The 16,188-nt window shown below is 40.3% G+C and overlaps 1 protein-coding gene across 1 annotated transcript in view; it reads left to right on the top strand.

Moving 5' to 3' along the window:
- SHISA9 (shisa family member 9) overlaps positions 1 to 16,188 on the top strand; it is a 251,668-nt gene that overhangs the window by 10,387 nt on the left and 225,093 nt on the right. The window contains exon 2 of the mRNA XM_069486536.1: positions 1,717 to 1,844. Within this exon, the coding sequence (XP_069342637.1) occupies positions 1,717 to 1,844 (128 nt within the window). The remainder of the gene's footprint in view (positions 1 to 1,716; positions 1,845 to 16,188) is intronic.

The following is a 16,188-nucleotide window of genomic DNA, read 5'->3' as shown; positions in this document are numbered from 1 at the left end:
TGCTCTAATCCATGTGGGACTCTTGCTGTGCTGGGTCTCTCTCTCACATCTGCGACTTCTCCCCATCTGTGGTTCTTGCTCTGTCATCCCATTGCCCCATTCCCCAAGCTCGGGGCCCCTCTTGCCTTAGCGCAGTCTCCAACCTGAATGTGCAGCGGACTCACATGGGCGGCCCGTGAAAACACAGCTTGCTGGGCCCCACCCTTGGAGTTTCTGACTCAGTAGGTCTGGATGGATCTGAAAATTTGTGCCTTTGCAAGTTTCCAGGTGACACTGACCCTGCTGATGGGCAGACCACTGTCTGAGAGTCACTGCAGTAGTGGGGTAGATTTCAGCAGGCAGGCTGGGCCTGCTGAGTTCAGAGGTGGTCTGCGTGGGCCTCACCCAAACAGTTCATTTTCCTTCTCTGTCTCTCTTTATATGGACTCAGAAGCTTCTGGGAAGCTAAGAACATTTGGGTCTATCCTAAAACATGGTAGTTTGTATCCTGGAGAAATTCTCCCTGGTCCAAGAGGAGACCTGTATGAAGGTATTTATTGCACTGTTATTTATAGGGGCCAGGGAGTTGGTGACCATCTAGATATTCATAATTATGGAAATGATAAATAGGACTGATAGTCTGCTGGTTTGCAATAAAACAACTGGATGTGTGTAGCTAGATTCCATTCAGATTGGTCAGTTCTTCTACCATTAATAGTTGCAGATGGAGACTGTTGTCCCTGCAGGTAAGTGAAATATGGAGGTTGCATATGACGAAATACTATGCAGCAATTGCACAGGATGAAAGAGATTCACACTCAGCAATATGGCTGGCTCTCGTGTGTGAAAAAAGGAAGAAAGAGAATGAAGTTTATGGTAAAATCACCATTTATGTAAAGGATACACACATATATAATAATACCTACAAAATTCATATGTCTTTCAGGGATATTCCTGTATCTAAATAAAGACATGATAGAGGGTAGATAAAGAGAAAAAGTGTGCTGGTAAGTCTAATCTTAGGTGTGATATCTGTTTGACAGATCTCTGCTCCACTTTATGTGTAAACACAGAGATTTATCCCCAAATGGACATCTAATTGTGAAGGTCAATGTTACGGGTTGCATTGTGTCTCCATCCCCACACCTACCCCCTAAAAAGACTCTGGTTCAAGTCTGTGTGCCACAACTTGCTGGCTGAGCAGGGTAATTCACCTCTCTGAGCCTTTGTTTACTCATCTGCAAAGGAGTAATGTTTCTTACAAGGTGTTTTGTGCTGCTTTGTTGAGTTACAGGATGTAATGCGATTAGCATGGTGCCCGGCCTATGGTAAGTTACTCAATAAATGTTATCTGTTGTTCCTAATATTGGGCCATTGCTGTACATGAAGTGTTGGTATCTAGTGTTAGATATAAAGAGAGAACTAAATCTACGAAGTGGAGACACCTTCCGTGTATTCATCATTTAATCCTCTCAGTGACTCCCTGGGGTAGATATCACTGTTATTACACGGCTGTTGTGAGAAGCATGTAAACTAGCCTGTGTGAAGTCCCTAATGTAACCTCTCATTACAGTGATTTTATTTTCTTATGTTTTTCTCCCCCCTGCCCCTACCTAGAATGGAGGCTGCCATGGAGTCAGCAGCCTTGCCTTTTGTTCACAAGCACAGTGCTCAGGGCATAGCAGGTGCCAGTCATTGTTTTTGCAATGAACAGATTTAAATTCATTCTTCTTTCAGGGCCCTTGCGGATGTCATGAGGCCACAGGGCCACTGCAACACTGACCACATGGAAAGAGACCTTAACATTGTTGTCCACGTCCAGCATTACGAGAACATGGATACGAGGACCCCCATAAATAATCTTCGTAAGTACAGCTGCACGAATCATTTCCAGTCCCGCATGGTGCCCACGCGGTGGTCACATTTCCAGATTTCATGGTGTGTGTCTGGGTTAGTTAAGAGCTTCTCTTTGTTGATAAGTTAGAAATTGTATTTCATCTCTCTTGGATAACGCAGAGTTCGGCATCGTTTCACTTGGTTGATTTCTTTGTTAAATAGTGATCCACTTGGTTGGTTTCTCATGGTTGATTCTTCTTGCACCTAGTAGACTGCTTCGGTGGTTCATCTTGATGGATCTATTAACTAGTGGCCCTCTTGGTTATTTCATCATGGTTGGGTACTTAGTTAACTAATGGATTATCTGGTTGGTTCATCTGAGGTAGTTAATCTCTTAGCCAATGATCCATTAGTTTATTTCTCCACCTCCTTACATAAACCAGCTGTGACTTCTAGGTTTCATGCTATATTCAGTTAAGCAATAATAGTTCAGAAGAATTATGTATTATCTTTTTATAAAACTAGAGTTCCATAAAAATAACCTATAAAATACTCTGTATGTGCGGGGGGTGGATATTGAGTTATGATCATGTTGGTTTGGGGTTCATATGTGTGATTCAATGGTAGCGAATTTGTTTCCATTGTTCTGCCAGGAAAAAAAGGCTATATTTGCTATTGTGTATCTATTTTTCAGCAGACAGAGCATGCTTGGAGATCTTGGTAAACTCCCAAAGATTTTCTTTCCTTTCAAAGGTCTGTATATACAACATACATTATGGAGCTGATGCTCTGACTAATGAGAGTGGAGGAAAAATAAGATTGTTTAGTTTTTGACAATAATGTACTACCATGGTTATTCCCAGTAATTATGTTTTCAAGTAACCCCCACATTAAAGTAATGTGGAGGGCTTGGTTTAAAATAACAAAAGCCAGACAATTTAAGGGATGCATTTAGTTGTGGCTGGAGGTTCCTGAAAACAGAAACGGTTCTGGTATTGCACATTTTTACAGTCTGGGTCGCCTTTGCTCACTAGGAGGTGCATGGGTGTTTTATTTGCTGAATCATAGTTTTGGATTGTCTGGTTGCAAATTTTTATGCTTAACGGGGAGAGGAAGACGTGTGTGCAATTTAACATAGGTCACACGAATTCTCTGATTGCTCATTGTGATGGTTTCTCATGGTTTTAGAAATGGTTGCAGGGCATTAGCAAAGTCAGCGTCAACGGTTACATGATTAGAAAAATGAGCCACCAAATAGAATGTTTTAGGTTTAAATATATTAAATAATTGGACATTATTCGATTGTGAACTGGATCATAACATGGTGTGAGAAATAGCCACATTTGACAGCAAAAGACACTGGCCGTTGGAAGAAACAGCCCCAAAAGATACGGAAAATGGCTCCAACTCAGATGTAGGAATTGCTGTATCTGATTCTGGCTTTGATGGGAATGAGCACATTCTCTTTCAGCTCTCACTGGGAAATAAGTTGAACTTAGTTGTATGCTTGGCTCCCAAACATCATATATGAGTGAACATGATCACAGAGCAGAGAAACTGAAATGGTATTGAGTCCCTGGCTATAAAAGGTGATTGTTAACAGGTTTTTCATTTGAAGTTTCAATCACTGATTTTGAATCTGCACTCAAATGTAATAACAAACTCATTGAAGTCACCCAAGTTTCATCATTCCATCAGGCTAAAGGGCAGGGAACATAAACGAATGTTGCTTACATAAGGGATTTTCATTTAAAGTTGCCCTGAACATAAATCACTGCTCAGAGATGGTTGTAAAAAAATTGTATATTCAGAAGAATGGATGATTTGGGGAGTTGATTGACAGCTTAGGACTAGATGAGTGATATTAATCAGTTATTAAAGGTTTAAGAAACCAGGCAATCCCCAGAGCCCATTTTAACTGATGGAGAAGTGGAAGAGAAGGAATCCAGTCTCATAAATGGATAACAAGACCAGTCCTTCATTCCACCATTAGAATGCACCTGCTGAATATAAAACCCTTTTGTGGACATTATGGGAGCCACAATGACTTATCATTACAAAAAAATGGAAAGAAAAATGCACCTGTGTGTGATGCACCAAGAAGGGTGCGTTGTGCCATTTTTAGTTTGTTCTTCACTAAATATCCCATTTTCTAGGTTTGACTGGGGATTCGGTAGTCTCAACTTAAATGTCATTTTTATGGCTATTCAATCACCCGCTTGACAATGCCTTAAGAGAGCAATAATCTCCATCTATTTCTCTCTCCCTATCTGCTTACTATTAATAATGCTAGGTCGCTTTCTGACCTCTTCCTTTGGTCAAATGCTATGTTCCTATGCTTTGGTTAAACGCTAACAGAATCAATACCCACTGTAGAAATCTAGATATTTGGAAAAAGGGGAGTAGAGGACTTGGATGAAGGCAAACAGGGAGGAAAGTGTTTTGATATGGGCAAATTTTGGTCAACCTTTCTATATGAATTTCCTGAGGTTCATTTTTCCTGTGATATGCATGACTTGCCTTTTTATCTGAGGATGGATTTTTCCCCAGCTGATGTTGTTCATGTTCTTTCCAGGCATTCAGTGATATTGCCTAAAAATATTTAGTCTGATAATCAAAAGGGCCTCAACCTCTTTGATTAACAGGATGTAGATTCCTATGAGATAGTGATTTTCTGCAAATACTCCTCGGCTTCCGTATAATTATAGTTTGTTTTTGAAGGCACATTTTGTCCTTAAATGCTGTGAACATACTCTGCCTCCCTCACCCCAACTTCCCTTCCTGCCAGTGACACCCCCCACCCATTTTGGGAGTGCAGAATAAATACAGGCTCCATTTGGTCTTTTTCAGGATGGGGAATGTGAGTGAGGGGCTGTGCATGTATCCTGGATCCAAGTTTCTCAACTCATTTGTGTTCACAGCACATTTTTTTTTAAATAAAATTTTTCTTTCAGAGTACTTTTTTATTTACAGAAAAATTACAAAGATAGTACACAGAGTTCTATATATTCCTCACCCACTTTCCCCTAATGTTAACATTTTACATCACCATGGTACATTTGTCAAAACTAAGAAACGAACATGAGTACGTTCCCTTTGGCTAAACTGTTAACATGGTTTGGATTTTACTAGTTTCTTCACTAATATCCCTTTTCTGTTCCAGAATCCAACCCAGGTTTCCACATTGTCTTTAGCACAGCACACTTTGATAGTAGAGTTTTGGTTGTGCAATATTGTGTAATGATGTGATAAAGACAGAAAACAACATGAAATAAGCCAGCAGCAATTACAAAACCTTTATTGCCACAGTATCAAATGTGTCTCCCAGTATCTATAAAAACATCCAAATAAAATTATTCAATGTGGGCCAATTCTGGGTTAGAACCAATTGCTGGCCTGACTGTACTCTTGCCGCAGACTGGTGGGACGGGGTCCTCTCATGTTCCATGCATGCACGCAACCCCTCTTTGGAACTGGGTTGGTGTTACACAATTTATTTTACTGCATAATCTGAGCAAGTGAGATCTCACCCCAAACTGAGGAGAAATGATGACTTGATGTTCTAGGCCACGGAATCCACCAGAAAGAGCAGGCTTCTATTCCAGCCCCACCACCTTCCTGCCGCCCCAGAATGATGCCCAAGTGGATTTGTAAGGAACCAAACCTAGCACCATTCATTTGTCCACCTTTACCAAGGCACCTGGGATTTTCCAAACTTAACTTTTGGAAATATTGACAAGGATATTCCCAAATATTTAAAACATTTGGGGAGAATTTCCTAGCCAGGGCAGGCAAAAGGGTAAATATAGATAAAGGATTATATTAAAATAAAAAAAAATATGTAAGAGTATAATATTAGCAGTGACTTATACATAAAGCATTATAAACCTCCAACACATTGAATCATCAAAACCTTATTAGAGTCAGACTGTTATTTTAACTGTGATAAGGACTGGGAAACTGAGGCTCAGTTCATCTAGCTACTACATAGTGAAGCTGGGGTTTAAACTGAGCCACTCAGGCCCTAAGGTCTGTGATTTTAACCACGATGCTGTATTACCTCTCCTTGTGGTGCTCAGTATACTTGAAACTAAACACAATAAAGTGTTAAACAATTAGAGAAGGTGTCAATGACATTATAGTTAATACATAGAGAGGCAGGATTCAAACCCAGATCTACCTGACTCCTCAGCCTGGACTTTATTAGATGGACATGGGCTATCTCATGGTGAGTATTTGGGTCTCAGGAAGTGTGGGGATCAGGACCACCGCAGGCGCTTCAGTTCGTAAAGTGGGTAAGGCCTCTTTCCTGTCCTTAATGTGCTCAGTCACCGTGAGCACTTAGTTCAAATTAGAGAGAGAATATGATCTGTTTCCAACCACCAGTGGTCTGGTTCCCCGTGGAGCAGCTGTCCGACCTTGGTTCAAGCAGCTGGGTGGGGTAGAGTGTATTTTAGGGTTCTTCCTTAGGATTGTAGTGGGGCCAAGAAATGTGTGTGAGGAAAGGAAAGGCGAGGTAGATTACTGTTTTAATCTTTCTTGGAGGTAGGCAGGGATGCATCTGTTTTATTCACTCCTCTATCTCCAATGCCTAGAAAATACGCAGTGTTAAATAGATAGCTGTTGAATGCATGCACGCCTGAATCTTAAGCACAAGCTCGATAAGGAGCCCGGTGGAACCCTGGGATTCTTGGGATTTTGACTTTTGAGAGAACTGGGCTTAATTCCAACCCATGTGAGGGTTTAACTTTCTTGCATGAAGCTATAACTACCAACACTCTTATTCCTGAAAACTAAATGTTCTTTTCCACAGTTGGGCAGACTAGTTGTTCCATCTGAAGATCTATGACTCCAGTGGTTTTGGCACATGGGTTAGTGAATTCTGTGGTTAATAAGAGTGAGGGAGTGATCTCTACTGGATCAGCTAGGGAACATTTGCAGGTTCAGTGCAGAAGACTGAAATGAGTTTGAGTGTTTTAGATCAAGAAATCTGTTTTTCTCTTAAAGCATGGTATTCCGTGGTGTAGATGGGTCTCTGATATGTGGAAGATGCTCACCAGACTTGTCTAGCATGACTTTGAGGTGGTGCAGTGAGGGAGTGGGGGCCATGAGGTTGGCAGGTAGACAATTGGAATTGGGTATTTGTCATTAGGTTTGCAATCTTGGAAAAATTAATTCTCTGAACCTCAGTTTCCCATTCTATGAAAGGAGTAAAGTAACACATACCTTGCAAGATTGGTGTGAGCACTAAATGAACTAACACGTGTAAAGAATGTAGCACAGTGCCTGGCAACATAACTGTTGGTTGTTACTAATATTATTTGTGGAACGAGAGGCTATTGGTGCTACAGTCTGTTCACTAGGGGACAGTGATACAAGTCGGCATGAATTCATTGTGCAGTTGTCTTCACAGTGAAAATGTTTTCACTCTGTGTGCCAGTTGATAACACAATTTGTGTGTGCATGTGTGCATGTGTTTATTACTAATGTTTGGATGCAAATGAGAAGCGAAGGAACTGTCAATTCCCTCCTAAGGAAATAGCTTGGGTGGAGCAGCTGTCCCATCCTTAGCCATTTGTTCCTGTCTTATGTTTTTCTTGTATGCCCATGTAAAACACACGAGCTTTTGTTCTCTTAGGAATATCAATGCTATTAACTTTATTTACAGCAGCAGACCAGTCCAGGAAGAATCTGTATGGCCCCAAATGTGTCTTATACTTCCACCCAGAAAATTGAGATTGTGTGTGTCTGTGTGTGTGCGTGTGTGTGTGTGCCCACAAGCAACAGAGAAACAGAGCCCTTAAAGGAAAAAAAAAAAATCGCTTTCTGTAAGTCGTCTCCTGGGCTCTTTTCAAAAATTGCTACTAATGCTGGCCACATGGCATTGCCTAATTAGATTTGCATTGCCTTTCCAAAGTACTTCCAACCAGCTGTAGGACTATTTGTAAAGAAAGCCTAAATGCTCAACACAGTGTCTGGTTTAGCTTAAAAGATGCCAAGTTCTGTTCCTTCCATACCAGGGAAAGCCTATCCTTAGACACATTTCCTTTGGGAGAGCATTTCTATTTATATGTCTGGATTAAGTGATATGACATACCTACTCTCTGATTGACATTAAGTGTGGATAAAGAGGAGCAATAAATAATAGCTTATGTTCTGCACCTACCACATGCATGCATTTTGCTTCTTGCAACAACTCCATAGATAATTGAAATGTGTACTGCACACACATATTGTCAATGGAGAGACTGTGGCTCAGAGAGTTTAAGTAACCTGCCCAAGGTCACACAGATATTTGCTGAGTAATTCAGACTCTGGACGTGAACTCATGTCTACCTGGCTTTAAACCTTGTCCTCTATTCATGACCCTTCTCATGCCTTTCCCAAGGACTGTTACTGGGTGATATATCAGATTATGTTTCTTTTTCTCTTGCTTTTCCTTATTTATTGATTACCACTAAGAATTGCTGTGCTAGACTACATTCATCTTGGAAAATAGACAAACTGAGATACAGTCATCATTTCTGTCCTGGAGGACTCAGATTTTAGCCAATTGTTTGCTTTCCGGTAATTAATATTTCCATTCAACCAATATTCAACTGATGTTTATTAAAATCTTGCTATGTGTCAGCCAGTGCACTAGGAATTGAAGGCACAGGATAAATGAGACATAAATTGGACATATCATCTTGGAGCTTACAATACAGGGGGAGAGATTAAAAAAAAAAAAAGTAAACAGGTAATTGCAAAGCATTGTGGTAGGAATAAATCCAGGGAGCTGTGGAAGCAAGCAGGAGGCCTCCACAAACCATCTGGGGCTAGAAAGGAGGGAAGAGAGATGAGGACAGCTTTTCCTGAGAAATTTATGTTTTGTTCTGAAAGAAAAATACTCCTCATCAACTTTCCAAGAATCAGAGTGAAGAAAAGCAGAAAATTTTCATGTACTGGCTTTGCTCACCTTTGATTGAGGAGAGAGCTAGTAGATTTAGAATATAGATCTTTCTTGCAGGTCTGATGAGTTTCATACAAATTGTATAAAGGGAAGAGAGGATTTTGTTCAGTGAGGGTCATACTGCTTTTGGACAGAAAATAAGAATGCCAAGTCGGCCATGGGAAGACCAAAATTTCAGGATCAGCTATCAGGAGTAGAATACAGGCTCTTTTTAAAGTACTCTCTCAGCTCAGTCAGCCTGCTGTTCTTTAAATAGATTAGAGTTGAAATTTTTCATCTTTTAAAAATAACAATCAATATAAAATTAATATAGTTAATATAATAATACGTATATTAAAATAATTTATAATAAGGTTTTAGGAAACTGCCTTAAAAATCCCAATAAGCATTCTCAATAAAGTTAATTACAAGTTGAATGGGAAATCCCATTACATTAGTCTGAGATGCAGTTAATGAAACTAAGTGTAATCATAATCTGAATATTTCATTAAATGGAGACTTAAAGTCATTAATTTAGATATTAGGTCTTTAGTTGTGTGCTCACGCTAAGACCGCCAGTCTCAAAGCAGAACCTGTGTTTTCAGTTATTTAGAGCCAGCAATTTGGGCACAAAGGATCTGTCCATGGTGCTGAATCACACCATGGAGGGAGGCATCCAGTTCAAACCTCTGAGTCAAAAAGGTCTATCTTATAGATATTGGTGTTGGAGGGAACTTTAGGTACCATCTTGCTTTTGGCATGCCACATTTCTGGTATCCAATAGGATTAAAAATTGTAAAAAATTAGAAGAACTGAGACCAACATAGTGTACTAACTTTTCAATTTTACCAAAAAAGGAAATTGAGTAAAAAGCAACCACCAAATACTATCACCATAATTGCGCAAACTATTAAGGCATCTTAACACCAAACATTTAGGTAAGAAATAATTCTCAAAATAAAAGGCAATGCCTAAATCAAATGACATTAGCTTCACGAAAAACTCATTCCACTGTCCTTATTTTTTCTCATTTTATTTTATTGCACCCTAACCAGTTGGAAATGAGAACACAGATTTGCATTCCTGGTTGTTTGATCATTGAATGAGTATTTGTTGAGTACCTACTAAATTCTAGGGGCTTGTTACTGGGGATATAGAGATTAGCAATGTGTATGTGTGTGTGTGTGTGTGTGTGTGTGTGTATGTGCGTGTGTGACTTTATAAAGCTGTTAATCAGACCCTTTTCAGAATCTTACAAATGAAGAAACTGAGGTCCAAGAAAAAACTTGCGTTTCCTTAAAGCTATACAACCATGAAACTCGTCTGATTAATACTCTTTTAAAAATAATTATTAAACATTTAGGACACAATTACCGATCATAAATACATGTTTACTTGACAGTTCTGCGAAATGGACTTAACGATGTGATCAAAAAGGACATACTTCATTCCTGTGGTTGTAGAACTACTTTAGTTTGATCTCTCACCTGTCATCCGAAGGAAGCCCTTTGAAATATTCAGATACTCTTGACATTTTAATGAAATATTGAGTTGCACACAGCCCATGAATTGGAACTTGCTCAAGGGCAGTGTGTGGTATTTACTTTCTTTTATTGAGTGGTAATAAGGAATGAAGGAAGTGCCTCATTCTGCAGAGGCAGTATTAGAAACAATTAATGTATATATCAAAGTCAAAGAAGGTTATTGATCAAATAATTCTTTGATAATAACTGACAGAAAAGTTGCATAAATATGCTCTTAAAAATCGTTCCTTATGAGCATTTTTGTTCTGCTAATCAGCTTAGAGGTGGCTGGGTTCAGATCCTGGTTCTGTTTTTTAAAAACTTGTTTTTAAGTGCCAGAATTTGTTCCACCTCAGGGTATGTATATTTGCTATTCCCTGTGCCTGTAACACTCTTCCTTCTCATTGTGTAGGTTTTGGGCATACTGTTACGTCTTTGCAAAGCCTTCCCTATAGAAAGCAACTCAGCCTATGTAAAGGATACCCTGTCTATTAGATCACCATTTTATTTTTATCATGACTCATATACTGCCTAAAGTCATCTTATTTACTTGCTCCTCTTTCATCTTCCCCACAACATGTCAGCTCCATAAGACCAGGGGCCTTGTCTGTCTTGTTCCCCACTGTATTCCCAGTGCCTAGTAGTGTGCCCGGCGCATAGTAGGTGCTCTACAAAAGTTTGTCGGATGATCAATGCTGTCAAAATACAGTACTGGGCACATTTCAAGTAAATGTTGCTGTTACTTTTTCTTTGTCACTTCATCAGGGTTTTATTTCTTGTGGACTAAATCCTCAGCATTGCTATTAGAGTTTAACAAATACCAAATTAAGTACTAAGAGAAGTTGCATACATTTACAAGCTCATGAATACATATTCCAGCATTACCTGGCAATTACAGAATGACACACAAAGGCAGTGTTTTCGAAGTTCAATTCACCAATTCAATCACAATTGATTTTTGTCAATAGCATTTCCTTCCTTTTCATTTCTTTCAGCTTCTCTGTATCATAGCTTGCTTGCTAATGCCCTGATCCATGCCAACTCTCCATTTGATTAGCATGAAAGCAAACTAAGGAGGGAATTGGGTGTGTTTAATATTTATGAAATTACTATGTTGTGTTGATGTGGATAATAAAAAAACTTAACTCTGGTGATGCAAAATAACCTTAATAATCCCCTGCTTAGGCTCATAATATTGATTTCAGTGTGTTGCCAAACAGCCTGTTAAATATCCAACAGTTATGTTGCACATCTAAATATTATTTTTAAAGGAAAGTCTTAGAACCTAGAGAGAGAGGAAGTGGTGGGTACAATGAAAAAAACCATAAGAGATCCACAGCTGAATTTCACATCCTATGGTAAGGCAGTTGTACAGTGGCAAGCCCCAAGCTTGGCTTATCTGTGGTTAAAATCAAGCATTTACCTACCCTTTGACTCTGAATCCAAAAATACCCAAATACGCAACCAGATCTTATAATCCTCACCCCTGGAGCAAAATCAGGTCAAGCTAAGAAAAGCACTTAAGAACAAAAGACTGAGTCTCTGAATTTTTAGTCAGGAATGCTGTGTGCATCCCCTGCCTCCCGGGATACTTTTTAGTAAAAGTATGGGAGGAAAATGGGATGTATTATGTTGGGGATAGAGGGGATGGAGGGAGGAAGTTTTGAGCTTTCTGTCTCATTGTAGATTCCCATTTTATTAAGCCATCACTGTATGTGAAATACTTTATGAGGCATACTCAGGGTAATAACACCAATAGTTAACATTTATTGGATACCTGCTCTATACCAGGTGTTTCAAATATATTATCTCATTTAATTCTTTTCATGGCCCTGTAAAGTGGTAGGATTATCTATATCTTAAAAAGTAAATAGGCACAGGCTACCCATCTCATATATGGCAGTGTTCGGATTCAAATACAGTTTGGACTGACTCCAAAGCCTGGGCTTTCTTCCACCCAGAGTAGGCAAACAGGTGTTACGTTGGGTGCTATCACTGATGACTGGTCGTGGCTGCCTGCAGAGGAATGTTGAAAAAGATTTTGAGGCCATATTCATGCTCAGTGGGCATGAGTGCTGTGATTGATTAGCCATGTCTGCTGCGAGAGAAGGACAGGAGAGTTGTGCTTGTGTGCCATATTTCTGCTACAAACATAATAAAGACACTTCAAAGCACTTACAAGTTTGTAAATGAGGGGAGATAAATATGGTATAAAATGAAGGAATATAAAACAAATTTTGATGGATTGGGAAGGCCTCAAGTGTGTAGTGCCTAACATATGGTGTTTGGATGAATGAGGTCTGTTCAAACAGTGTCTAGCCATTGTTAATATAATGAGAATGGTTAACATGACATCATTGTAACCCGGCAGCCAAGGAGAGTGGACTGGAATGCGCATGCACGAGCAATGACAACTTCACTGTACTAGTCAGTGGGGCGCTGGATGCTATTGGGTGAGCATGTGCCGTGTGTGGCCATTGCATTCAAAATGACTGAGTGCGTAGAGCAACGAATTTGCATCAGATTTTGTGTTAATCTTGAACATTCCTCCTCGGAAACTATTCGGATGATTCAGAAGGCTTTCAGGGACGATGCAATGAGTGCAGTGCAAATGACACAAATGCTTCAAAGATGGTCGAGAACCTGTTGAAAGTGATCCATGTTCTGGAAGGCCTGCAACAGGAAGAACACCTGAGAATGTTGAGTGTGTATGGGTTAGGTTAAGAGATGCTGGGAGAATAGAAAAGTTAGCTGGGTGTGGTGGCGTGCACCTGTAGTCCCAGCTACTCCAGAGTCTGAGTCAGGAGGATTGCTTGAGCTCAGGAGTTTGAGGTTGCAGTGAGCTATGATGACACCATTGCACTCTACCCGGGGCCACAGCGTGAGACTCTGTCACAAAAAAAATAAATAAAAATAAAAAAGACACTGGGCGCACTGTGTGAGGTCCCAAGTTGCCTACTTTGAAGGGGACTGAGGCATCATTGTCCTATGTACAATGTTTTTTATACCTTGTATCATCTTCAATAAATGTCTCTATTTTTTCCTCTTACATGGCTGGATACTTTCTGGACAGACTCTATGGTAGGTGAAGAGCATATCTTTGTTTAATGAATGAATGAATGAATACATGAATGAACAGTCTGAGGCACATGATAACTTTTTATTCTTCTAGATTCTCTAAGCTGTTTCCCTGCATCGAGTCAGACCATCATAAAATTACATATCAGAACTGCATTCCTCTAGTTTCCTATACAAATGCCAATCCAGGACTGTATTTTAATAGTATTAATTTAAAAATATATGGTTGATACAACAAAGGGAAAGGAAGAATGCACCTGTATTCCTGCAAATATGCTATTGAAAATGTGGCGTATTATGTTGTTCAATATCCCTATATAGAGAAGGATTTCTGTATTACACATTTATTCAACAAATCTTTTTTTTTTTTTTTTTTTTTTTTTTTTGTTGAGACAGAGTCTCACTTTGTTGCCCAGGCTAGAGTGAGTGCCGTGGCGTCAGCTTAGCTCACAGCAACCTCAGACTCCTGGGCTTAAGCGATCCTACTGCCTCTGCCTCCCAAGTAGCTGGGACTACAGGCATGCGCCACAATGCCCGGCTAATTTTTTCTATATAGATTTTTAGTTGTCCATATAATGTCTTTCTGTTTTTAGTAGAGACGGGGTCTCGCTCAGGCTGGTCTCGAACTCCTGACCTTGAGCAATCCACCCGCCTCGGCCTCCCAGAGTGCTAGGATTACAGGCGTGAGCCACCGCGCCCGGCCTATTCAACAAATCTTTACTTGCAATATCTAGTTAGGCACTGTGCTAATGAACCAAAAACAAGCCAGGCTTTTGACCTCTGGAGCTGACATATTAGCAGGGGAAGAGTCTTCAAACAGCTAATAGACACACCATTTAAGAGATATTACTTGTAACAAGTATTGGAGGAAACAAGGTGATGAGATAAAATATAACAAGGCTGATGTCACTGAGGAAGTGACAATTAAGACGAGACCTAAGGATGAGAAGAACCAATCAAGTGAAGATTGGGGGAAAGGGAATTCTAAGCAGAAAAAACAACATGTGCAAAGGCCTTGAGGCAAGAAAGAAATTCATCATGCTTATGGAAATAAAGGAAGCCCAGTGGGGCTACAGTCTGATGAGGTAGGGGAAGAGGTTACATAAATAAATGTGGAGAAGTGTTATTTAGAAATGAGAACAAAGATACTAATTATAGGCTATAGCTACAGTTTTTGAGCAACCACTGTGTCTATGTGCTAGACACTATGCTAGGTGCTTTACATATATTTTGTTGTGTCTCCATGCTTGACCTGGCCATCCAGTAGCGCTTCCCAGTGGATATTCCACTGGACACTAGTCCTTTGAGATGTTCTGCAATGTCAGAGTTCCTTGGACAAATGAATTAAAGGCTCCTAGGATAAATGCAATAAAGCCATTTACAGTTAGGTTTATTTCAGTGTTTTTCAAACTGATATATCTGTTAAACATGTCTTTATGTAACAATTATTGACATATAGGGAGAATAATATTCTGGGCAGCAGACTTTGATGAATGCTACCAGATTGATTTTTTACCTGGTCCTTACTTAAGCACCTTCTCTTGTGATAAACGCATTATGTCTCAAGGCAATCCGTTCTGTTTTCAGGCAGGCTTCATTCAAAGGGAGTTTGCCACCCATTCCAAAGTTACCAGACAAGTCCCTTAAAGCAGCCTCCAAAGGAAGCCAAAGCCAAAGCCGTCGATCATTTTCTTTCCTCCCCTCTCTGTACCCTTTTCTCTCTCATTCTTCAAGTCTCAGGGGAAATAGTCCATATCAGAGTGTTTTGGTTACAAGCAACAGAAATCAGTTTTGTCAGACTTGAGCTGAAAGGCAACTCTCTTGAATTGTATGGGTTGGCTCATAGAACCAAAGGAACATCTGATGGTCCAAGCTTGCGATATGGAGCCAGGGCAGCTCCAAACATGGTCTTTGTCAGAGCTTCCCTGCTGATGTGAATTATTCCAGCCATTTTTCTCTGCTTGTGCCCACTCATCTTTAAGGTCCTGGGGGAGCGTCTTTTGGTCCACATTGAGTCTCATGCGCAACCCTTTGCTAGGAATGGCAGGCACTTTGATTGACAGTCTCACCAAGACTGCACGTGATGAGGAAGAGGAAGGTCTCCACCATGAAACTGAGGAGACTGGTCAGAAGAATGAGGGAATGAATGATGGTTATTCTAAAAAGGAAACAAACAAACCTCCAAAGAGCCAAGCACATCCCGTCTCCTACCCGATCTCTTCTCCTGTGGATTTATATATGCCTTGATATCTGTCCAAGTAAGCCATTTCTGTAGCATTCAGTTCTACCAGCATCTGGGTGTTGCTTGGTGATGTTTCCTGCATTGTTTTCTTGCCCTGTGGCTTAGCTCCTGTGATGCTCTTTAACTGTGGGTATGTTTACCTTTTGTCTCTTATTAGGCATTATAATAACACTTATAGAATGTCTCCAGCAAAAATTGGCATACGTGGTGATGGGAAGATCATTCATGGGGAAGGGAAATCGAGTAATTGGAAGGAAGATATGAAATAGAGGATGTATTGAGGGGAGGGAGGTGTGAATGGCCACATGGGCACCTGGGAAGCATGTTTGCAGAAAGCTGCTAAGGCAGGTACAGAGGAACTAGTCTTGCTTGGGCAGAGGGATGCCATCGGGAATGAGGAGTGGTGAAGCTGACTGATGAATGGAAGGCCTCGACATCCAAGTGAAGGAATTTAGAACTGAGTCTCTGGGACTTCTTGAGCAGATGGACTGCCTGACATCGCTTCTTTACCAGGTGTCTTGTTGGGCTGTTGGTATGATGGATGAGGAAGGCCTTTAAGACAATTTGGGGAAGCTCTCCAGCAATCTCAGACACAGCTG

The sequence above is a fragment of the Eulemur rufifrons genome, chromosome 14 (genome assembly GCF_041146395.1).
Source record: "Eulemur rufifrons isolate Redbay chromosome 14, OSU_ERuf_1, whole genome shotgun sequence".
NCBI lineage: Eukaryota > Metazoa > Chordata > Mammalia > Primates > Lemuridae > Eulemur > Eulemur rufifrons.
The sequence above is the reverse complement of the archived record's forward strand: the minus strand, read 5'-3'. Positions and strand labels throughout refer to the sequence as shown.